The 26,212-nt window shown below is 39.4% G+C and overlaps 1 protein-coding gene across 1 annotated transcript in view; it reads left to right on the top strand.

Moving 5' to 3' along the window:
- Positions 1-26,212, top strand: part of LOC148164375 (uncharacterized) — a 98,405-nt gene that overhangs the window by 30,628 nt on the left and 41,565 nt on the right. The window contains exons 5-6 of the mRNA XM_088023420.1: positions 5,815-5,925; positions 14,935-15,113. Coding sequence (XP_087879546.1) covers positions 5,815-5,925; positions 14,935-15,113 — 290 coding nt within the window. The remainder of the gene's footprint in view (positions 1-5,814; positions 5,926-14,934; positions 15,114-26,212) is intronic.

Raw genomic sequence — 26,212 nt, 5'->3', positions numbered from 1 at the left:
TATGGATGAATCTTGAAAATATTTTGCTAAGTGAATGATGCCAAACACAAAAGAATAAATATTGTATAATTTAATTTACATGAAATGTATGCAATAGACAAGGCCATAGAGACCCACAAGAGATTAGTGGTTGCCTAGAGCTGAGAGGTTAGGGGAAATAGAATGACCACTATGGTTATGGAGTTTCTAGGGTAACATAAATGATCTAAAATTAGATTGTGGTGAGGGTTGCACAACTCCGTGAATATATTAAAGACCATTTAATTTTATGCTTTAAATGGGTGAAATATATGGTATGTTAATTATAACTTAACAAAATTGTTAAAAAATGAATTATTTCCACATTGATGGGTCATTCAAGTCAAAAAGTTGTTGTTTACTTGGGAGAGAAGACCTTTTATCAAAGTCTTCTACCTTTGATTATAGCAGTTTAAAACTCTATCTGGTCAATCATTTAGCCTGTATTGATCAGCACAAACAGCTTAAACATTTGTCTTCCATTTCCATCCTACTCCTTAAAATTATGTAATTATCATATACTTTCCCGTCTCGAGATTTAATGACTTCTCCTCCATCCTTGTTCTTGACTTCTCAAATAGACTAGGATTTAAAATGCTATCATTGTGGTTATTTTTGTGCTGTCACTGTACAACTGTTGACCATTCTCTCCATCTTAAAATTCTTCTCTTGCTTTTACTTATCTTATACTCTTGCTTCTATGTTCTCTGGGATCTACCTGCATCTTCTTTATGTTCTTCTTTGACTCTTCTTTATTCTTCAAGATTTTGTGCTCAATGTTCTTTATTTTTCTCTTTATACTTGCCCCTTTTGGTTATAAATTTGAAATCAATTTCTCAGGCCCTTCTAATATCCTAGGTTTCAAAGTTATTTTTCTACCAGCTCAATGAACATTTTCTATTTTTTCTTCCATGGTTATTTCAGTTTATCAAAAAACAAACACATACATTCAGCCAACTTTTTTTAAGCCCCTACCATGTGCCAGGGATTATTAGGCATGGGAAATACCTAAATAAACAAATAAGAAATTTTACTTGCCTCTGAGCTGCTTATACTCCATTAGGGGTAGAAGGCAGATATGCAAATAAGTGCAATGAAGAGTTTTCAGTCCTATGACAGCATGTTACACCTCCCATTCATTTCTAGCTCTTGTTTCCAGAGTCACATTGCAGGATTATATTTAATTCTTATAATAATAATAATAGCCTTGCTTATCTGCTTATCTCTATCTTTTCCCACTCAAAATTAATCTTCTAAAAACCACTGCATATATATTTTCTGCTCATAAACTTTTAATGGATCTCTATTGTTGAAGTATCAAGTACAAATTCATCTTTACATTCAAGACCCTTTACAGACTGGCTATCTTTCCAACCTTATTCTCCACACTGCCCCTACCCACCCACAACCTCCGTTTTAGTTGCTCTGAGTCACTAAATTTTTGGCATGTCTTAAAACATTCTGTTCATGCAACTTTGCTCAAAAAACATGTCCTTCATGGACAGCTGATTGTTTGAGGTTATGCTAGCTTTGGCAACAAAATTATATTAATGACTTAAGATAATAAATGCTCATTAGTCTCTCACATTAATTTTCCAGTGTGGATATTCTTGGTTGGAGGGTGGCTTTGCCCCACATAATGTTTCAAGATCCAAACTTATTTGTTCTTGAAAGTATTTGCATCTGGCAGGAAGATGGGAAAAGAATATGAAGGGTGGTCCATGGGATGTTTTTATGGGCCAGGCCTGGACATGGCACACACCACTTCTATCCACATTCCAATGGCTAGAGCTCAATCATATTGCCTACTCAGCAGCAAGAGAGCCCGAGAAAAGCTGAGCCCAGACAGAAGAGGAATTGAGTCTGTGACCACCCAGCAGTCTTTGCCACCGTGTTCTCTTCATTACTCCCCATTAAGGAGAATCTATTTTATTCATCAAGGTCAGACAAAATTCCACCTCCTTTGGAAAGCATTTCTTAACTACTCTGATAGGAGTGAGAATTCCCTTTTCTGAAGTTTCACAATACCTATTATCTTTGTTATTTATTTTACACTTACCACTCACCATATTGCAAAGTTACTTTTCTTTTTGATTGTGCATGTCTTATCTTCCCCAGTGTAATTCTAAGTTTCTTGAAGGTATAATTTTTAGGTCATCCATTTGTTCATTCACTGTGTGTTTCCTGGAAGACCACTATATATAAGACATCATATATGGTTACCACAGGGAGTACAAAAATTGGTAAGAAGTTGTTTCTGGACATATATTTTCTTTTTGGAATTCAATTCAGAAGGCATTGCCGTGAACAAGTCCTTTGAGCCCTTTAAGACTATGGAAGGAATTTATTCAAATGATCAACCATACCAAGAGGCTTTAATTTATTATAAGGATGATATTATGTAAGTAAAGGCTATATCAATTATTACTTTTTGCTTAACCTTCCTACATTGATTGCCCATTGCTTATTCAAGCATAGAAGATCTCCCCTACTATTATAAAGAGACTTAGACAAACCATAGTCATTCCTAAAAATATTCAAAGTCATGTTACCTCACCAATTGAGTCATGCTTTAAGATTAAAAGTCTTTGAGGACACTTTAGATAATGACAGCCAAATATTGTTGCATAATGCTCTGCAAGTCCATGAACATGCACCCAGCACTAAGATCTAAGAAGAGAAGAAATGAAAAGTGTTGCTATGGCTGATGTCAAAGAAATTGCTACCTATGCTTCCTTCTAGGATTTTTATGGTTCCTGGTCTCACAATTAGGTCCTTAATTCATTTTGAGTTTATTTTTGTGTATAGTGTAAGAAAGTGGTCCAGTTTCATAATTTTTCATGTAGCTGTCCAGTGTTCTCAACACCATTTGTTGAAGAGACAGTCTTTTTCGCATTGCTTTTTCTTTCCTCCTTTGTCAAAAGTTAATTATCCATATAATTGTGGGTTACTTTCTGAGCTCTTTATTCTCTTCTATTGATCTATGTGTCTATCTCTGTGCCAGTACTATACTGTTTTGATTACTACAGCTTTGTAATATAACTTAAAGTCTGCAATTGTGATACCTCCAGGTTTTTTTTTTCTTTTTCAAGATTGCTTTGGCTATTTGGCATCTTTTGTGGTCCCATACAAATTTTAGGATTGTTTGTTCTAGCTCTGTGAAAATTGCTGTTGGTATTTTAATAAGGATTGCATTATATGTGTAGATTGCTTTGGGTGATACAGACATTTGAACAATATTTGTTCTCCCAATCCATGAGCATGGAATGTCTATTTCTTTGTGTCATCTTCAATTTCATCAGTGTTTTATAGTTATTTTTGGTTAAGTTTATTCCCAGGTATTTTATTATTTTGGTGCAATTGTAAATGGGATTGTTTTCTGAATTTCTCTTTCTGCTGCATCATTATTAGTATATAGAAATGCAACAGAATTCTGTACATTGATTTTGTATCCTGCTACTTTACTAAGTTCATTTATCACTTCTAGTAGTTTTTTGGTGGAATCTTTAGGGTTTTCTATATATAGTATCATGTCACCTGCAAATAGTAAAATACTTCTTCCTTATCAGTTTGGGTGCCTTTTACACCTTTTTCTTGTGAGCAAAAATATGCAATGGGAAAAGACATTCTCTTCAACAAATGATGTTGGGAACACTGGACAGCTACATGCAAAAGAATGAAACTGGATCACTTTCTTACACCATACACAAAAATAAACTCAAAATGGATTAAAGACCTAAATGTGAGACCTAAAACATTGAAAGCCTAGAAGAGAGCATAGGCAGTAATTTCTCTAATATTAGCCAGAGCAACATTTTTCTAGATTTGTCTCCTGAGGCAAGGGAAATATAAGCAGGAAGAAACTATGGGGACTGCATCAAAATAAAAGCTTCTGCAGAGCAAAGGAAATAATCAACAAAATGAAAAGGTAACCTACTGATGGGAGAAGATATTTGCACATGACATATCCAATAAAGGGTTTGTATCCAAAATATATAAAGAACTGATACAACTCAACACCAAAAAAGAACCCCATAAAAAAAAATACCAAAAACAAATAATCCAATTTAAAAATGACCAGAAGGCATGAACAGACATTTCTCCGAAGAAGACATACAGGTTTGGCCAACAGACACATGAAAAGATGCTCAACATCACTCATCATCAGAGAAATGCAAATCAAAACTACAATGAGATATCATTTCACTCCTGTCAGAATGACTAAAATCAAAACCACAAGAAACAACAAGTGCTGACCAGGATGTGGAGAAAAAGGAACGCTCTTGTGTTGTTGGTGGGAATGCAAACTGGTGCAGCCACTGAGGAAACAGTATGGAGGTTCCTCAAAAAGTTAAAAATAGAACTACCTTATGATCCAGTAATCACATTACTGTTTACCCAAAGAATACGAAAAGACTAATTTAAAAACATATACGCACCCCTATGTTTATTGCAGCATTATTTACAATAGCCAAGTTATGGAAGCAGCCCAAGTGTCCATAGATAGATGAATGGATAAAGAAGATATATATATATGTAATGGAATATTATTCAACCATAACGAAGAATGAAATCTTGACATTTGCAACAACATGGTTAGAGCTAAAGAGTGTAATGTTAAGTGGAATGAGTCGATCAGAGGAAGACAAATACCATATGATTTCACTCATGTATGGAATTTAAGAAACAAAACAAATGAGCAGAGGAAGAAAAGAGAGAGAGAGAGAGAGATGGACAAACCAAGAAATAGACTCTTAACTATGAGAACAAACTGATGGTTACCAGAGGGGAGGTGGAGGGGGTCAGGTTAAACACGTGATGGAGATTAAGGAGTACACTTGTTGTGATGAAAACTGTGTAATGTACACAGTTGTTGACTCATTGTATTGTACACTTGAAACTAATATAACACTGTACGTTAACTATACTGGACTTAAAATTAAAAACTTAAAAAACTTTAAATAAGAGTCATTAAAAACCATTTAAAAAAGAGGAAATAGGCATAAGCTGATGTAAAAAAGAAGAATAAAATGGATTTAAACTGCTACAGAAAAAATCTTGGTCCAATATATGGGAGAGCTTATTTAAAATGAATTAACCTTGAAATGGTTTATTACACCCTTTCTTACCCTTAGAAATATTAGGTATGTTACAGTAAATGCAGATGCTAGAAAACCAGGAGATAAAATAAATAGCCCCTGGAGAGGTCCTCCCCACCTTCCAAAGCCTAAATCCTAAGGCTTAGTCTATTTTTGGTTTCCTTTCCGAGATGGCTCAGAAAGGAGCCTCTACAATCAAAGTAAAAGCGGCTCTTTATTTTTTTTTCCGACTACTCCAAGATCTGTTTTTGCCACAACTTCATAAGTATTTCAATTACTTGTTCCTTCAACAATCCTGCAGAGAAGCACTGCCCCCACCCCCCTTTTTATGGATGAAGATATTGAGGTTAAGTGATTTTTCTCAGGGTTACAAAGAGACCTAGCAGCAATGAAGGAATGAGAACTAGCAGTTCAACCTTCTGGTGGATGAATAGATTGAGTTTCTGAGCAGCCTGGCTATTATATTGCAAAGAGGCCGTGCAGACGCCTGGCTGAATGTGCAAAGAAACTGCGTCCAGGAAATGAAAGGGAGGTTGCGAGGATAGCATTTTCCTTCTTATTAATGACAGAGGCAATTGTCTAAAGTTGGAAAGAAAGGCCCTTTCGAGAAAGAGCCTTTTAAAAAGAGGACAAACAGCAGGGCACTCAATTTGGGACCCCTCCTCAATGAGACCCTTGTTGTCTGTCCACTTAACAGACAGCGCCGCGGAGGAAGCTGGGCTCCAGATTGGAGATGTGGTGCTGGCTGTCAACGGCACAGAGGTCACCAGCGTGGAGCACGCAGAAGCTGTGCACCTTGCAAGGAAAGGTAGGTGGGCTGGCCACAGAGTTCAGAGTTAACCTGAAGACGCAGAGAGCTACGGTACACCAGGGAATTTGAACATGGGGAGGGCGCAATAGCACCGTGGGTGCAAAGGCCCTTCTCCCCCGAAGCTCCATTTAATACCTTGTCATCAACATGATATTTCATAGGAATTAAATGTTTCTGCCCCCACGTTCCTTCTGGATCGACACCCAGCTACAAAAGTAAAACCAGAAAATGGCCACAAAATGTGCCCTATTTATTCCAAAAATGTGTCCTTAAACCCCTTGCCATGAAAAAATGTCATTGTAATAATATTCTCATTATGAGAAATTATTTACGGTTTCTCTTCCTTCCTCCTGTCCTCTCTCCCTCCCTTGCCTCTTTGCTCCCTCCTTTCTTTTTGCTTTTCTTGTCTTTCTTTCTGCTTTTCGTGTCTTTCTTTCCATCAGTTTTTAGAGTCAAGAGCCTCAGGGTTTTAATCTTAAAAAGAGAGCAGGAGAAGGAAAGAAATCACAAGTCTAAAGTTTCTACAGATTCTCCTAGGGCCACTTAAGACCTGCCTTTAAAGCAATTCTGACCCAGAAGGAACTACCAAGAGAACAATAATAACACATGTCCCTGCCTACCCTGCATCCCTTCACTTTCTCTGGAAAGGTTAATACCATCTTCCTCTCTGCAAAACAAGTTACTTTCTTTGACACCATGTTACAAATTCTTATCTCCCCACAGACCTAAAAATATACAACCGGTAAATGCTGGTTTCCATCCAGGGACTATTTGGTGAGGTGTCCTATTCCCGGCCCCAAGGGCTACATACAGCCCTCCATGCTCCTGAAATGTACGCTCAGGCAGTGAGGTATAAAAATGTGCGCAAAAACGGGCACACGAGGTAGAGGCTACAGGTCCCCTAAGTATAACTTGCTGAACAATAAGTATTGCTTGTCCTTTCTCGTGATGCCATCATGCTTGAGGGTTAGCCACAGAGAGAGACTTATTTAGTGGAGACCAGGACAAGAAAATCACTAACAAATCTTGTATCCTGTTAAGATATTCTGGCCATTTTCAATGTAGGATTTAGCTGAGCATTTGCTCTGTAGGACTTGTCATGTACTGCGTGCATCAGAAATCCAAGGACACTATCAGTGAGCACTTGCAGCAACTCCTTGTAAGTCCTACACAAATATTTATCCTATGTGCAGCAGAGATAAGAAATCGAGATAATATGGTAACGATTATACTAATGAATTGGTGGTATCCCCTATAGTAAGGGGATTTTACCCCTTACTTTTGGATTTGGCTTTTCCTAGGTTCTTTCTCACAAATACTTATTTTTCCAATTTTTTTTAGTTAAATAAAACCTGAATTTGGTAATATTTCCACTCCTAGGTCTTTTATTTTTCCCCAAGAAGCTTACTGTTCTTGGTAATATTGAACCATTCAGCTTCACTCTATCAGTTAATGGAAAGCAGAAAACATCTCTAAAACTTAGAGGATTTTTTGATTTCCAAGAGATGATGAACTAATATTGATACTGGAGAAGAGCTAAACTCAAGACTCTAGCTAGTGTTATTCCTGGCGGTTATGTGTAGGATGGCTTTATCTACTGTTATAATCCGGTTTCTACCACTCCTTGCTTGCCAGCAGGGCCTCCCTACCCCAATACCCTGACCCTCAGGGAACCTCCCTGTATCTTTGCCAAACCTTCTCAAACACAACAGTGGAGATGCCTCAGAAGCAGAAAGGTGAACTGTAGATCTGAGACACTACGGTAAGGACCGGAAGAGACTTTTAGGGAAACAAGTTCATTTCCTACCTGTGTATGTTTGGGGAGAGGGGAAGTGTGGCTGGTAACAGAAGACAGCCCAATACCTCATGCAGGGAATGGCTGAGGGACAGCTTCTTAGTGCTTTTCTCCCCAGTTTGGCGCTGGGCAGCCAAGACCAAACCACCCCACTGAAAGCCAGACAAATGGCAGCACCTGTTCTGCGTAGTCAGGGGGAAATATCTAGGTGGCTCTTGAACCCAGCTGGATTAGGGAGTTGATTACTTCTTCCTCAGGCTTAATCTCTAAGACTAATTGATTGTAACACAGCTTTTTTTTTTTTTAAGATTTTATTTATTTATTTGAGAGAGAGGGAGTGAGTGAGAGACAGATCACAAGCCGGGGTGGGGGGGGGGGAGAGGCAGAGGGAGAGGGAAAAGCAGGCTCCCCACTGAGCAGGGATCCTGACTCAATCCCAGGACCCTGGGATCATGACCTGAGCCGAAGGCAGACGCTTAAATGACTGAGCCACCCAGGTGCCCTGTAACACAGCTTTTAATTGAGAAATAATAAAAGTTAAAAAGATGCAAATAAATAAAATAGAGGATAGAAAAAAGAAAAAGCAGTTTTTCAATAATAAAATACTACTTTGAATAACTATATAACAATAAATGTGAAAACTAGATAAATGAGAACATTTTCCAAAAGTATTTAAAGTGCCAAAATTAGTGCAAGAATAAATAGAAATTTTATATAGACCACAATAAAGGTATTTATAAACAAAGAGACCACCTCACTTTTCTCCCATTTCCACCCCTACTTCATCCTCCATTCAAAAGCGCAAGATACCACTTTCACAGATGAAAACATTCCAACTTCTAAAGAACAAATAATCCCTATTCCACAGTTTTTCCAGAAAATAGGAAAGAGTGAATGCTTCTCACCTCATTTTATGAGGCTACTATAATCTTGATTCCAGAACAAGATAGATATAGTCTGGGATTGAGCCCCACATCGGGCTCCCTGCTCTGCGGGAAGCCTGCTTCTCCCTCTCCCACTCCCCCTGCTTGTGTTCCCTCTCTCGTTGTGTCTCTCTCTGTCAGATAAATAACTAAAATCTTAAAAAAAAAAAGAGTCTCTTGTGTTTAAAAAAAAGAAAAGTAAAAGAATACGTCATTTTACTTATGAGTGTATAGAAGCGCAAAACCTAAAAAAAATAGTAGATACCTGAATCAAACTGTTTATTAAAATTACATATAATACATCATAATAAAGTAGGGTTTATCCCTAAATAAGAACGACTAAGAAAATATTTTAGTACAGTTCATCACATGAATGGACCAAAGAAAAAATTGCATGACTATCTCAGTACAACAAAAAATCATGTAATAAAATTCATACAAGTTTATATATTTTAAATTCCCTAAATAGTAGGAATAGAAGTTTCTTTTCATAACTTGATAAAGGTTGTCTACCAAAAACCTAACCATGAAAAGAAAAAAGTATGTAAAAGTAATACACAACAAAATATTTAATAGAGAAACTTCAAACATATTTCTTTTGAGATTGAGAAGAATAATGCCAGTTTTAACAACTTCTGTTCACTGTGATATCTAAGGTCCTGACTTATTCAATGACACAAGAAAGAGAAATAAAGGTAAATGGTCTTGGAAGGAAAGAGATAAAGCTGTTATTATTTGCAGATTATATGATTATAACAAAATCAGTACACCAATGCTTAGAACTAATTAGAGAAAGATTGATCAAACCAAGGTCTCCTTATAAAAATCAGTAGTGTTCTTCTACAGCAGTAATAACCAAAAGGAAAATAAAAGGAAACTAATATATGATTAATAATAGCAGCAAAACTACCAGGTAGGAAAGAATTAATCAAACCAAGAACACACAAGAGCTTCATGAAAAAATATTTACAGCTCAACCAAAGTACATAAAAGAAGACTTAAATAACTAGAGATATATAGTATCTTTATGGGTGGAAAAAAAACTTTGTAAAGATCTTAATTCCCCCAAAATTAATCCAAATACTCAATAAATTTTCAATAAAATTTTATTAAAAATGTTTGAGTGGCTTGTCAAACTTATCCTCAGATATATGTAGAAGGATAAACGTCTACAAATAACTAGATCATTTATGAATAGGGCTAGCAGTGACAAAGGAACTTTTCATACCAGATATTAAGGTATATTGCAAAACCGTAATAATAACTAATAAAAAGGGTGGCACTCACAGAAATAGACCAGTGGAATGGAATGGATTAGAAAGCTCAGAAACACACTCAAATATTTATTAAAACTTGATGTATGATGCAAGTAGCAGCACAGTGAGGACAAAATTTTTACTATATCATTTTTATAGAGAACCATAAACTGGATGGATTCATATATTCTTACGTTATGCTTTATATTTTATGCCATATACAAAGGTGGACCTCAGATGTATTAAAGACCTCAATTTTTAAGTTAAAAGCATAATGTCAATAAAGGAAACTAGGAAAATAACTTTGTTAGTGATCAGAGAAATACAATGAACAACAAGATGACACTTTAGATCCACCAGATTGGGGGGGGGGGGCGGGAATAGAAATCAGATTAGAGTCAGCTTTGGTAAGGCTCTGAGGAAAGGAAAATCCTCACGTACCCTTGCTGTGCTACTGGCATCTCAGAGAGCAGTCTGGCAACATCTAGTGAAGCACCTATAAATCCTTTGTCCTAGCAATTGCTCTTCTGTGGATACAAGCCCAAAGAAACTGCTGAGAGGACATACACGAGGACATTCATTGCAGTGTTCTGTGTGATAGAGAATAGTTAGAGGCGGTCTGAGTAACCATCACGGGGACAATGGATAAATAAACCAACAATAGATGCATACTCTGCACTTCTATGCCTCACTTTGAAACAATATACAAGATGTACATTTACGTACATATGCAACATAGGTAGATCCTAAAAAACATGGTTTAGAGTGAGAAAAAAAAAAAGAGGACAGAAATAGAATGAGATCTTAGCATAATACCATTTATGTGAACCAAAAAGACATACACAAAAGAGTGTATCCACAGTCCTATATCAAACATGTTCTGTGAGTGCCTATTGTAGGGAGCAGAATGTGTGAGTAGAATTAGGAATGGAGGCAGAAAGTAAAGTGAAACAAAACAAAGGGGGTCTGCACTCCAAAGACAACTCTGTGCAACAACCTGAGTGTTATGATGGGCTCAGCAGTCTGCACCCAAGTTCATGAGCAACAAACGAAGTCTTCCTAAATGGCACCCACCCACGCACAGTTTTAGCTCCATGCACTTCTACAATTTATAGGCAGGAATGGTGAAGGAAAGCAAAAACAAAAAACAAAACAGGATTGCTGAGAGGCAGTGGGGGCTGGGAGAGGAATATCCATTACCACAAAACCAAAAAAAAAAAAAAAAGGAAGAGAAAGGGAAAGAAATAATGGAAATAATTTAATTTTTATGTAGTGCTTTACACATTCAATTTTAGCAAGCCTGTAAATTGGTTAGAGTATTTCTGGAATGTGTAGAATTTGAAACATGCTCTTGGGGCTTCTCTTTAGGAGAAAAAAGTCACCAAGTTGTTGAAGAAAGCAATAATCATGAAACAACAAATAGAGCCTTTTGTTAAATTCATATAATATAGAGAGGTCTTGACAAATATAAATATATTTGTCAACCGCAGTATCCAGCAAGAGTAACAAGTAAACACGAGGTTGTTTTTAAAAATCTAAATGTTTCTACTTGCGTCTTGTACCTGTTTGCATAAACTTCTTAAAAGCCTGGTATCTATTTTTACTGCTATATATTTCTGTACAGTTTCATTCCTACGTATTTTAAACTTTGGTAAAATCTTATTATGTTACAGATTGCTACTTTGCTGATTTAGATATCTAAACATCAAATCATTTTCCTTAAAACACTAAATCTGAAATCTAGCTTTCTAAACATTAGAAAGGGGATCTACCATATGTTGCAAGATCAAGTTTTCAAGAATTCATATGAAATAATAGTCCTATTCAATAATATCAAATATTTATATATTAAATTGTAGAACATAGAATAATATAATAAAAATTAATCAAATGATAACCCTCTTCAAAAAATACTAATTCCACACCCCTGTACAAATTACCTCCATTTTGCCAAGGAGAAAACTAAAACAGATTTAACCAAGTATTGGGGATCACAATGGGAATAACAATAGCTCCATGTGAATCTTGATTTCATTAAGTCCCTCATCCTTCTGGTTTGGGCTCTTGTAGGGCTAGTTACTCGCAGGCTAAAATAGAAGATTTAATCATCAAGGAAACACGCGGAAAAGAAAGAGGAAAGGAAAACAATGACGTTTAATCAACCCAGAAGTCCTTTGGGCCCGTTGGCCTCCTTTGTTTCGCCAAGAGCAGCTTTACTGAAAACAAGTACAGAAGTCTGGGCCCTGGGCAGCTGAACCGAGTGCCAGCCCAAGCGCGCAGCCCCGGGGAAGGCACACGTCTTGCACATTTCTCTTCCGCGCCTGTGAGGGTGGTGGCGTTTGTCTAACAGCAGAGGTGCGACTCTGACACGGTGTAAGATTGGTGGCATAATAAGAAGACAGTGATCCAAGGAGAAAGTGTGAATTAGAAAAAGAAATCATTTTTCTCTCTCCTGTAGCTGTAAATAACCTCACCCACAACTCCTTACTTCCAAAACTCTAGGCCAACGTGCTGGGGAAGGAGTTTGCTGGAGAGCTGGTCTTTTAAAGGACGTCAGCACCAAAGAACTGTATTTGCGGAAGACATGGATTTTCAACCTCGTTCATCTCACGAAACAAATAGTTCTCTTGGCTCTCGCTTCAGGCCGTTTGTCTTCCCGTGTCCCGAGGAGCGAGCGAGATTTCTGGGCTGTCCAGGAGAGGAAGGCGATGGCTATGTGTTTCCTTTCTCCAAGGTGGGGAGATACTTAGAGAAAGATTCAAGTAGGGGAAAAGCTAATAATTTTGCTGTTGCAAAATATTGCGGTTGAAAAGGAAAGCATACACGGGAAGCTAAATCGTAGTCAAGGGAAGGAAAAAGCTTAGCGGTTGGTGACAAAGACTGTGCTCATGCGCAGAGCCTCTTGGCGACTGAGGGATGCCCGGCTACTTGCCCCTGAAGCTGTGGTCCGACATCAAGCAAGAACTTGCTACAAACAGGGGATCTCAGGACTCATCCCAGACCTACTGAATGAAGAGAGCAATTTAACAAATGCACGAGGTGATTTTCATCTACATTTAGTTTGAGGAGCACTGTACTAGGACATTGCCATATTTCTAGCTCCCAGGAAATTAATAGATGAATAATAACAAAACTAGGAGGGTTTAACTGTGTACACTTTATAATTAGTTCTTTTAACACACACATACACACCCACTATAATGACTATATAAATAATCTAATTTATAGATAATGTAAAACATCTAAAGTCTCTCTATCAGACCCACGTCCTCTTGGCCCCTGATAGGACCTGCAAAGAGTGTAAAACCACCATCACAACATCAGCAGCTGTTTGGAACTCAGCAACTCCCTGCATATCGGGATCATGTCCTAACTCTGAATGTGAAAAACTTTGCTTTAATATGATGACACCATGCTGCAGCAGGACCATCTGTATCCCTGTCCCAGAGAGAATTTTTTGGTGGACCAAGTTAGGTTTATGGCCAGGTGAAACTCAAGCTTAGCCTGATCAGTATCAGAGAAACCCATATGCAGTCTGTGTAAGCAAGAGGAAAATGACCTCAAGGGGCAGCCCACTGCAGCAGTACATAAATAAATTGGCAGATGTGTCAACTATGCATATTAGTCCAGAGTGCAGTTCTTTGGGGACTAAAGTCCAAAGACAAAGACATTTGTGGGTTGCCGGTCAATCTGGAGCATTTCTTCTAATTTTTCTGGATGTGTTTTTGACAGGAGCTTAAGGGCAGTTCAATAAATTAAAATGTATTTACACGGCAATGAAGAATTATCTTGACACACGGAGTTATTTAATTACCAAGGTGCTTTGTGTGCTGCTAAAGTTAAGACTGTGTCAGCCTTTCTGGGACAAATCTTTATTTTCAGGGCCATGTGGCTCAGCCAGAAATGATCCCCTGGGTTGGAGCTTGTCATTTATATAAGAGAAGTCTCCTCACTGACCCCCATTTCCATAGACAGCTCTAAACAGATAGGTAATCTCAATGTCAGACATCATGATGAAGTCAGCGCTGCTAAGGCCAAATGTCCCCCTTCAGGGATGTGGCCTCCCTCTCAGAGGAATTGTAAATGAAGTCATACCCCATTTGCAGTCTTCAAAGCATGTCAGGGTTGCTGTCTGTCTGAGTGACATTCAGAGAATTTTCTTGAGGCATCAAGAGGTAGGTGTATGATGAAAGTCTGTTTGCATGCTGGTAGCGTCAAAGCACAATTGGTAAACGGTGACCTCATATTATTAGGGACAGGGACAGTTTCCCCCAAGCTGTGCACCGTACTGATCCTATAGGAAAGGGGGCACCTCTGAAGTCCAGGCCCCAAGGAAGTCACTCTGAGAAAGAGGACATGTACCTGGAAGCTCGGGGTCAAACCCACAGCACTAAGTTGGATAGGAAAGAAAAAAGGATAAAAATATTTGTGCCTCAGCTTTCCTAGAATTTCTGTCTATTTCCAGGTTCATTATCATTGATTTTGATCAGAAATAATATGGGCAACAGCTATATTAGCATGGTTTAGTTCCTCCCGTTAGCTAACCCAGGGCACAGAAGCCAATTATCTTGAATAAAAGCGAGAGAGGAAAGCCAAACATCACCGATCCTCCTTCCTCAGATGTAAATCAAAATATGTTGAAGATTTAGCTTGACATTATTATAGACAGTGAGAATGAACAGACTTGAGTCATCCAGGATGCAAGCTGAGAAGACCACATGGTAGAATACAAAGTTTCAGCACAAAGAGCCAGGAATCCTGGGTCCCATGTCTGACTCAACCCCTTCTGAGCTATGGGTCCTCAAAAAAATTACTTTACCTCCCCAGGTTTCATTTCCCTCATCGACATGAGGGATTGAATCCCTAAGGAGCTCTCCCGTTCATTCCAACTGTAGGATTCTATTGCATTTATTCCGTGTATGCGAACGATAACCCCCTTTTCCTCCATTCCTTCTGAAAAGCAACAATCTTTCCAAGTGGATTGTAAGATTTTTTTTTCAGGCACTGAACTATCCCAAATTCATTTCTCTAGGTCCAGACATCTTGACTCTGGTGGTGGGATCTGACATCAGTCGCTGTCCCAACACCCCTTGGCCCACCTGCCGCGGCTACCTACATAAGAGAACTCACTCGGGTTTTGTGAAGGGTTGGAGGAAGAGGTGGTTTGTGCTGAAGCATGACGGCTGCCTCCTCTATTTCAGACATAAGAAGGTAAACTGGGGGTAAGAACAAGAAACTCTGGGAAGTGCCGTCTGTCCATTACCAAAGTATGGTCTCGTAAGTTACCATGTTGTAGGATTCTGGAAACAGTGTTCTCTCCCGTGACTTTTAAAGTACTTTTCCTTCTTCAGAGGTAGAGAGAATTGTAATTTATTTTCTCTGCTGCTGCATAAATCAAGGCTGGCATAAGTTTCTATCTCGTTTATTCCTATTTTCAGATCCTCTGTGAAAATTTCCTTATCAAAGCCAAGAAAGTAAGAACCAAACTGCATACCTAGTACCCTGGAGAAATCAAAGTGGGCTAAGGCAAAGTGCGGCTAACATCTCGCTGGACCGCAGCACCTGAGCACTGTTCCCTAGGTTACAGGGATTGATGTTCGCAAGGCTTCTGAAGCCTCCTAGAAGCCGCCTGAAATACCTTGTTTCATTTCTCAGATTTCATCAAAGCAACAATTTTTAACTATAGGTGAAGGGTGGAATATTTGGGGGAAAGTGCAGATCCGATCCTCCTCCCAGATGTTTCTCATTCAGCAAGCGTGGGATGGGACCTGGGCCTGTGGATCTGGGGACGGCTCCTCCAGTGATTCTAGTGTACACTTCACACTACCAACCTGAGGACCACGTCCCGTCCACAGAAGTGTTTTCTTAGCAATAGGGTGTTTAGTTTGTTTAATCAGATGCAAACATCATAAATGTCAGAGATTTCCCACAGAAATCCTGATTTCTGACTTCTCTTGAAAAATTCCCAAGCAACAGTTGGTGGGAGCTGAACAGTGACTCCCTCCTCTAGGAGCATGTGAGCTGTCCGGTTCAAGAGAGGGCTCACTCCTTCCTATTGTCTTCTGCCCTGTTGGCTTCACTCTGAACCATAGCTGCGACCTACCTCTAATAAATGCAAAGAACAGGAGTTTGGTTTGTTTCCCTTATATACGACACAATCTTACTTTATTTTACGTTGCCCTAGTTTCTTAATGTCAAACTGCTTCTTTTTTTTTTTTCCTTTTTGTATTTTGTACATATATATATTTAAAACCCTAATTCCTTTCTGGATCAAGAAAAGGAATATATCAATAAGGAAATCAATACCTTTTTTTAAAATGATGAATAATTTTGCATATTGAATCATTGCGAAGAATCCCTTTTCCTAGACTGTTGAGTCACTTACTTGTGACATACACGAAGGGTGTCTGCCTTTTGTGGGAATGTGAGCCATTGCCACTTGGAAAAAACTTTGTCTCCCTCCAGTGCAGGAAAATAGGATTCTCTGTAATCAGGATGAGAAATGATGGTCCAGCCTTGTTCTCTCTATTCTGACTATTAAAATGAAACAGACCAGAAGTTTCCAACCTGGGTATTGCCTCAGAAGCCCCTGAAGAGTTTTCCAAAATATATGCAAAAACCCATCTCCTTCTCCCGTACCCCCTCAGGGGGCCTTGGAAACTCTGTGTTCTTTTTTATGCTTTTTCAGGGAAATTCTCATGGAATTGATTTGTAACCTGGGCGAGTCCCATGGCAAAGTGTGTCCCCGTCTAGAGTCAGAAGGCAAAAATCAAAATAGTAATGCAAGCTTACCAATTTTTCTTTTATGGGATAGAGAGTTCTTTATCCTGAGAATGTGTCCTTTCTACCTTTTCGGTGATAATTTTTGTTTCTTCTTGTGAAACAGTAACAAGGCAATGCTAGCTTTTCTGTGATGGCCTGCCTCAGCAAAACAAATAACATAAAGCAGCCTATGTCAAGCACCCCATACTTTAAGGTTCCTGGTTCTTAAAACCCAGAATGGTTCCTGGATCCAGGGCTTCAGGTATGGATTTGCTAGGTGGCAGTCTCGGGACAGGTGTTGCCTGCAGATGTTATGTTTGGCTTGCACGATGTTTTTATAAATTTTTTAATTAAATGCATTCAGGTGAAGCATGTGCTGTCCAATTTGCCATAATCCTGACTCTCCTCATTTCCTTGCACTGAGCCCAGTCATTTAAATTACCCAGTAGGCCCTGTAAGGATTTGAGGGTATGAATCCTGGGCTAGAATTTATGTGGAAAATTAGAAGTGTGGCGGTGTCATGGTTAAAATTAAAATTTTTTTAACTGCTTCTAGTCCTCTTTGAGAAGGAAATGTGGATCTTATATAAGTTTGGACAAAGACCATCATTGCCACAGTTAGGTTTTAACATGGAGGTGGTAGAATACAAAAATAAGACTTTATTTTGTTTATAAAGGATCAAAATCTGACCCCTTGTGGAGCTGCAAATTCCAGAATATATGTCTTTTTTTAAAGATTTTATTTATTTGACAGAGAGAGACACAGTGAGAGAGGGAACACAAGCAGGGGGAGTGGGAGAGGGAGAAGCAGGCTTCCTGCAGAGCAGGGAGCCTGATGCGGGGCTCGACGCAGGGCTCGATCCCAGGACCCTGGGATCATGACCTGAGCCGAAGGCAGACGCTTAATGACTGAGCCACCCAGGCATCCCTATGATGTCTGATCTTTAGAATAGATAGCAATGACAGAGAAGAGTTAAAGGGGCATCATAAGAACAGAATAAATTAGCAGAAAATGAACTCAGCTATACAGTAGTCACTCAAGCAATAAATATTTATCAAGTGCTTTTATGAGCCAGGCATTATGCTAAACTCTGGAAACACATACAAGAAATACACGGTACCTGCCCTGTTTGTGCTTATGGTTACATAGAAAAGACTGATATTAAGGAATATATTCACAAATAAATTTACAATTGTGAGTAATACCGTAAGTAAAATGACAGGGTGAGGGAGGAGAACAGTAGCAGTCCGGATCCAACCAAGAGATACAATAACACAGTGATTTAAACAAGTGAAGTTTAATATAAAGAATTATGAAACTATGATAAAAGAATAACTATAGGCTATAAACAAACAAACAAACAAACAAATTATATGGTACCAAGGGGGAGTAGTCAAGCAAGGACAAGCTTAGAAGTAGGACCCTCTCCAAGGCTGGGGATTCTGATCTCCCGGGGAAATGTCGTTGAACCCACGGGCCGCAGGGCAGGGCCGCTCACTGGTTTGCTGGGCCAGACTGAGTGAGCGGTCACAGGGCAGACAGGAAGCAACCCTTTGGATCACAGATGGGGCAGATGAGCAGAAGCTGATAGCCTGTGCACGGGTACGTGACAGGAGTGGGGATGCCCGTGTGGCAGGAGGCCTGGAGCACAAGGTGTCCTTGTGGGGAAGACTATGTCTGGAGGGTGGTGAGATGGGGAGGGCTGCAAGAGACAAATCTAGGGGGGGAGGAGAAGTGAACACAGGGAATCGGGACACCAGGGCGGACAGGAGACTTGGAGCATGGGAAGGATGTCCACATGGAGAGGGTTACAGGAAGGTGATCACTAGGCCACACTGGGGCCGCAAGGACTCCAGGGACAACACGTTGGGACAGAACACCCCCAGGTGTCCACATACCCACACTGCAGACCCAGCCTGAGCCCCTGGAAAGACCAGGAGCATGCTTCCTCCTGCAATGTGCCTCCGGCGCCCTCTACTGAAAAAGCTGAGCACCACGTTTACTGTGAACAAGAACTATGGGAAGGCGTTCCATCCATTATTGTGGTGCGTATGTGGAGAAGTAAAGCAGGAGCTGAGAATCAGTAAGTTCACAACTGGCACAAAAGTAAAATGAAGGGTCTAGTATAAATTAAGAAAATGGAGACTATGTAATGAATTCCTTCTTGAGGACATGACATTTTAGCAGAGGCCTGAGCATTGAAGAAAAGTTAGCCAGACAGGAAGTTGGGATGAGCATTCTCCAGACAGAAGAAACATCTAAGACGTCCACGAGCTGGGAGAAAAAAAGCTTAGTAAGTTTGAAGATCTCAGAGAAAGCCCAGTGTGGCTAAACCAGAGTGCCAGGAGTACGGTGGGGAAGGCAGCAGGTCAGGTTAAAGAGTTAGGTAGGAGGAGGCTGGTGTTGTGGGGCCCGGAGTCGGTCACAGGGATATTGGGATGTTCTCCTAACTACAACAGAGAGCCACCAAAATATCTTAGGCAAAGGAATTTTCAAAAGATAATTCTGTTGTGTGGAGAATAATTTGGAAAAGGGCAAGGGTCGAATAGAAATACCAGTCCGTTAGCTAGGGCCATCGTCTAAGCAAGAAGACATAGTAGTCTTGACCAGGGTAGGAATAATAAAGCTGAGCAGACAGATCTCGAGATATATTTAAAAAGCTAAAATCAAAAGGAATTGGCAATGAATTAAACGTGGCAGAGAACGTGGATATAAGGGACATTCAAGGATGACTTTGAAGTTTCAGCCAAAGTAACTGGTTGGATAAGGTATCACTTACTGAAGAGAAATAGGTGACAGGGATACAGGGTAGGGTGAGATCAGTAGTTCAGTTTGAACAACTATGGTGCCTATAGAGAGAACGTATAGTGTTGTATATACTACATATGTTATAGTACGGCATATATGTGGTATTTAAAGCCACAGAAATTGATGAGATTGTTCAAGGAGAGAATATAAAGTGAGATGAAAAGAGAGCCCTCAACCTAACCCCAAGGGTGGACAGAGTAGAAGGAAAACGGAAGGGTGGTTGAGAGGGGTGGCCAGAGAGATACAAACCAAACGTGTGTCGGGGAACCAAGATTTTTGAAAAAGTTTCAAAAAGGAAGGTTACCAGTGTCTCCCAGTGTCGCTGCAAGGCCTTGCTATGATGAGTATTGGGAAGTATCCATTGAGTTTGGCATGATGCAAGTCCTTGGAAATTTTGGTAAGAGAAATCTGGCTCATACAGAGTGAAACAATTCATTAGTGCAAATTGGAAAAGTAGAAACAGCATTTGCAGACCAGTTTTTTGAAAAGCTTGCCTCTGAAAGAGACTAGAGAAGTAGTATGATAACTGAAGAGTATGTAGTCCATTTATAGTTAATTTAATTACTTATATAATTGGGTTTACATCTACTATCATTATTTTTACTTTCCATTTGTCTCTCTATTCTATTTCTTTTCCTTACCTTTCTTGACTCCTTTCAATTAATTAAATAGTTTTACAATTCCACTTAACCTGGTAGTTATTAAGTCTTTTACTATTCTTCCCGTGATTATCAAAAATATTACAACGTGTGTTTAAACTTATTTGCATTGAATATAAATTTGTACTTATACTCTTTTATGGGTATCACAGCATGTAATTTAGCCATGCCCTAAGTAGTATGTTTGTGTTACTATGTATTTTAATTCTATACAGATTGCAAATCCTCTAAGATGTTATTAACATTCTTTTATACAATCAACATTCTTTTATATTTACCTACATATGTACCTTGTTCTATTGGCATTCATCTGTCCCCGCATCTTCAAGCATTTAACCTGGCAACATTTTCCTTAACTTCTCCTTAGAAAGCCAAAAGAACACTCTCCTTGTCTCTTTGTGCTTTATTCTGCATATATTCTTCTGATATACTTCCAACTGTCTAGTTTAATAGCAAATCAACCCCCCAAAAGTTCTTAATTTTAATAACGGTATTTTCAGTCCCAGTTTCCATTTGATTTGTTTTTATAATTTCCTGAATAAGCTGGAATGCTTAAACTTGTCTTTTATCCTTGAACATAGTAATCATAGTCATGCTAAATTTCATCCTTCATCAGGATCCCCGGTAGGTCTGCTTCTGTCATCTGCCATTTCTGCAGTTTTGTTTCTGTTAGAATGATAAAGGCACTAGTCCCAGATCGTCTTAATCTAATCAGCACAAAAATAATTGTAAGGCGGCTTTTAGTCCTTGTGAGGGTTGGCCTTTTTGCCATTCACGCTAACTCCCAGGGTCATTCCTTGGGGTTCTAAGCCAGAGCCTGATCTACCAGGACCACCTCCTTGACGGGTCTAACCTCCATTAAGTCCTTGAAAGCTCTCTTTAGCTTCTCAGCCCTTTCCAGATGAAGTGACCCGAGTGTTGGGCTCATCCCTTGCTGGATTTTAGCCCCATTATACTTCATTGTTTTACAAGCTTTCTGAAGTATTTGAAGAGGAATTTATATATACATTTCAACTTTTTCTATTTTTCTCAGCAATAGAGCTTGTATTAATTAATTAGTCTGCCATTACTAAAACAACAGTTCTGATGACAGCCCAAAGGGAAGTATGAGGGAAAACTTGTTTTGTTGTCCTTTTTCTGGTATAAAATACCAAAGTGTGAATGCGGCTGAGGGTAGAACCAAACAGAGAGAAAAAAGTGGAAGATACAGATAACTGATGGATATATTTACCTTATAAGCCATCTATCCCAAAAGTCGGGTGTATCTAACCCATAGGTACCAGAAGAGAAATAGAATTTTGTGAAGGATAAGACTGAATGTTCAACCAGGTTAAAAACAAAAGAAGGCATTCTCTGTATATTGTAGCAGAACAAGCTAGCTTTTGTCTGTCCTATGAATCTATGTATGCAAGAACACAAATGTGGGTGGGTATGGGGCGCAGTGGAGACTGGGCTTTACAATGTTATGCTTTAAATACTTGTCTACATTCCAGGAGTTCTGATTGTCACAGTGTATTTACTTTGCTATGTTGGAGGAGAAGCCCAAGGGACTGAATAACACACAATAGTGTGGGAGACTTCATTTTGAACCAAGAGTAAAATTTGGAGCATGAAATAAGATTAATTATTTTTGTTATGTGTCTTGAATCTCTTTGTAAATGAGACCTGTTTATCTTCGATTTCTTTTCATGAAAGGAACTAAATGGAGACAAGATGAAGTAGAACGGAGTGTAGGCTTTGAAGGTCAGTCTAGCTCTACAGCCCCCAATTTTAGAATAATTTTTTATCATGACTTTTAGTAAACTAAGAGTTATCAGGAAATGGGTAACTCTTAGTATTTGCCCTAGAATTGATCCAAGAAGCAGATGAAAACCAGGCTCACAGAATTGGTTTGATTGGGCAACAGAAGGAAGCAACATAGATGATTTCTGATGGCACTTTCTGGTTTTGCTTATTACCAGAATGTTTCTGTGCCTGTAGGTGTCCAGGTGACTATATGAAGAGACAGGATGTTGGAGGTCTGGGGAGAAGTCTGGCAAGAGATTCAGTTGTGTTAATCATTTGCATATAAAGTTGGCACCATATGCTATGAGATAAACTAGGAAGAATGGAAATTACAAGAGAAGAGAGTTAAGGTCAAAGCCATTGGTTTGAGGACAGAGCCAGTCAGAAGTCTGGTGTGCAATGAGGATCCAGCATTAGAGGTTGAAAAGGAACAGACAATGAGACAAGAGAAGTCTTATATTCCCAAAGGCCAGAGATGAAGGTGTTTCAAAAAGGTAGGAGTGGTCAGTGGAATCAAATGCTGCTATGAAGTAATTTCCTGCTAGATAGAGCCTCTTCCCGGGAGGAGGGACCTCCCTTGCTATGGCTGGCCTTGTCTGCCTACAGCTTTGATCTTACTTTTTCTAGATCTAAAGGCATATTTGTCTCTGCCATCCTGAGGGGAAATGCCCTTGAATCCATATTTCTTGTAACTTCCCCTCTTCTCCCCCTTTTAAGGCAAACTCTTAGAAAGAGTTGTCTAATAGCGTCTTTTACTTTCTTTCCTAACTCACTGCAATCAGGTATCTGTTTCTGTTCTCATGTGGTTGAAATTATAATCATGCCCAGATTATCCAAGAAAAAAGCGTAGGATCATAAAAGCAATGGGCCACCAACATTTCACGGGGCATGATGTCTACCTCTTATGCGGATTAAATTAAGTAATTTTTGTAAACCAATAGCGACAGGGTCTTACACATAGTTTCAAATACTAGATGCCATCTCCTTGACCCATTTTACCCTATTCTAAGTAAACTGCCTGTGGTCACGTGGCCCCTAAGAGAGTACAGATCCAAACTCAGGTCCGCTTGGCTAAAAAGGCTGCCTGCCTGCCTGCCAACTACCTGGAAACCACAGGCCCTGACCCATTTTTCAGGTTCACAACTTCATGCTGGACCTTACCCTGCTAATCTGCTTCTGCTCCAGATATCAGCCTCACTGGCTGCCCATCCCACTTACCCCACACCATAACTGTGTCAACCCCTAGAGAAAGTTGCAGGACAAAAGAGAGGCTAAGCTAAGAACTATTAGGTAAGATTTGTGAACATTGTTTTTCGAGTTCACAGGAATGGAGCAAATAAATATCACATTGATGGAGGAATGCTTGTAGCATTCAGAAGGGAGGGAATGAGTCAGTATATGAACGTGGTCAATATAAAAAGGGGTCTGCAATTTTCCAGTGAGATCTCCAATAAGCTCATCTCTTAAGTTTCAATACCTCCTTGGAACCTTCATCTGTAGTTTAAGAGATGCCCAGTAGGTGGTGCGGTTTACTCACAGATGGTTTTTCCAAGCCAACCATGGATCCTGGTTTGAACCATAAAATTCTTGTTAAGACAGAAAGAGATTGGAAAATTAGTTTAGGCCAGCTTCCTCCTTTTCCCAAATAGGAAAATGGGGATTAAATATTATATAACTTACAAGATAAGATCCAGCACTTGTACCAGGTGGCTGATATTCACCTGAAATACTCCTATTAATACTAGATACCAGCCTCCAACTTTGGGTAATTGCCCCTAGGAAGACCATGCAATGTCACTAAGCAGCTGGTTCTGGGTTAGGAGGGTGTAAGTGTCTGTAGGAAAAGTTTTCTGCCATGAGAAGACCACATTCTTTGGGTGATATTCTATTGGAACTATTTATCCAGTATTAAGAAGTCCCAATGAAAAAGGACATTTAAAATCACCTTTCAGGTTTTGTCCCACCACCTTCTTCTGCCTTCTCCCCTACAACAAAACCCCACCTGCCAAGTGTCTGTTCAGGGTGTAAATGAGAAGAAAGCCAGTTCCCAGAAACGGCTTACTTCCCAGGCTACCCCAGTACCTGGGATTCCCAGAGCTAGAGGCAAGGTCATCGTGTCATATCCACTTCTAAAAGACATTCCTGGGAGAAATTCACATCCGCCCCATTATTGGCAAAATAATTATTCAAAACTTCTTATATGCCAGAGATAGCGCTGTAAAAATAGTAGTCAAGGCCGACAGTTCTCGTGGAGCTTCACTTTACTATGAGAAGAGATGGAAAAGAGACAAGATAATTTCAGACACTGACAAGTATTTGGATATGACAGTGGTTATGGAGAGGGATGGGGTTGGGGGGCTATTTTCAAGGAATGGTCAAGAAAGCCTGTCTGAGAAGATACTCTTTAAGATAAAACAAAGATCAGGAGGAATGATTTCAGCAGAGGAAACAACCAATACAAAGGGTCTGAGGAGGGAATATTAAGCTGTTTTCAATCATTACATCCTTAAAAAGCGTTAGGTAGTTCATCATACTGCATCTTGAGACCTACTATGTGGTATAAAGAGAGATACTGAAGGCACTGCAGTTTAGTGAGGGACGGGGGAGGGGCCATCCTGGAACAGGGCAGGCGTGTCTCTCTTCCCTGGTGCGGAGGTGGGGGAGGATGGAGGCCAGCAGTGTGACACTGGGTGGCGGGGATGTGCCAGACAGGAGGCATCACAAGAAAGCAGGAAAGATTTATAAAGGGACAAACAGAGGGCACCAAATGCACACGGTAGGTGCTTCAAAGTAGCTCTTAAAAGAGCTTTTAGAATAGCCTGCTTATTTCCATCTCATTGTTTTTCAAAATGTAGTCTGAAAACCACAAAGTAGAATCACCCAGGCACTTGTCCCATACCTTTGGGCATCACGTCAGGTCTTTCAAATCTGAATTTATCGGATGGGGATTATAATAACTATAGATTTATTATAATCAGAATATGGATTATAATACACACACACACACACACCATGGATGTCATTAACACTGAAGCCGAGAACTGATGCTCTGTAGAATTCACATTTTACCAGGGCTTCAGCTCCTCAAATAGTGTGGCCTTCTATTTCTGCTAGCACAGGCGCTGTTCTTCAAACTAGGAAAAAGCTAAAACACCTCCGAGAGAAAAAGGAAAGATTAATGCCTGACAAAAAAAAAAAAAAACGTGCAAAACATTAGGGAATTCTAAAGAGGTCTTTAATAGTTCCCTTTATAAAAAACAGATAGGTCTTTGATAATTTGTGGGGGTTTTTACCTATAATACATAAAGGAGCCCTTTTCTTTCTGGATTTGAATAAATAAAGGACCTTAGGCTTTCTTTAAGTGTATAGTATTATTTTTCTGATGAATGGTGTCATTTTGTGGGGCAATAATGTTCTCTTCCTGAAACTCAAGAGTTTTGAGCTCTCACCTCATCCAGTTCTTGGGGACACATAGGAGAAAAAGTTCCATTACTGAGATCGTGGGTAGGGAGGTTGTGATCAACTCCTGCGGTAGACAACAATGAGGACATGGCAAATGCATTTGGAATGGTGAAGAAAATTAGTATGTTCCTCAATCCACTGGTATCTTTGTATTTGATTTAGAAAACTATGGCCAAAAAAGCAAGAGTAGATTTGGACTTCTTGCCCACCCACCTCCCATCTGTAATTAGGTACTGAGGTTTGGGTTGGTTTTGGGGTTTGGGGGAGTTTTTTTGTTTGGTTTATGTTTTGTTTTGTTTTGTTTTACTAACTCTTGCACTTACGCAACCCCAATAAACCACCAAAAAGAGTAGGATTATCTGGTTGCCCGATATAGTTAATGCTTGATTTCTTTCTTACTTTTTATCATCAAAAATTTGAAGAAAAGGCATGTAACTTCTTCCTTCCACGGATTTTTCTAGCAGGCTGGAATACTTAACAGCGGCAGCAGTTCTAACAGTGGGGCCTTGGGAGAGATGTTCCAGAAGGTTGTCGGGCTTAAAGTCTCTTGAACCACTCTTCACACTCCTCAGATGCTTTAACCAAAATGTCAGAGGCTTTGTCAGGGTGGAAATTATTTTATGGCTCCATAATACATTATTTTTCCCTGGAATAGCCTTATCTCCTTGTTTCAGTAAAATACCTGCTAGACCAGCAAAAGGAGAATCCATCAATTAAAGTTTGTGATTTGTTCTTCACAAGAAATTCTTAGGGTACAAGTTTAAGGATGGACAATTAAGGCAAATTATTCATGAAGTACATATGCTATTTGCATTTTTCCCTTTGGGATACATT

Source organism: Eumetopias jubatus, unplaced genomic scaffold (genome assembly GCF_037043125.1).
Source record: "Eumetopias jubatus isolate StellerSeaLion01/CBP00866 unplaced genomic scaffold, mEumJub1_p1.0 scaffold_5, whole genome shotgun sequence".
NCBI classification, from domain to species: Eukaryota; Metazoa; Chordata; class Mammalia; order Carnivora; family Otariidae; genus Eumetopias; species Eumetopias jubatus.
Note: the sequence above shows the minus strand (reverse complement) of the source record. Positions and strands in the feature narration are given on the sequence as shown.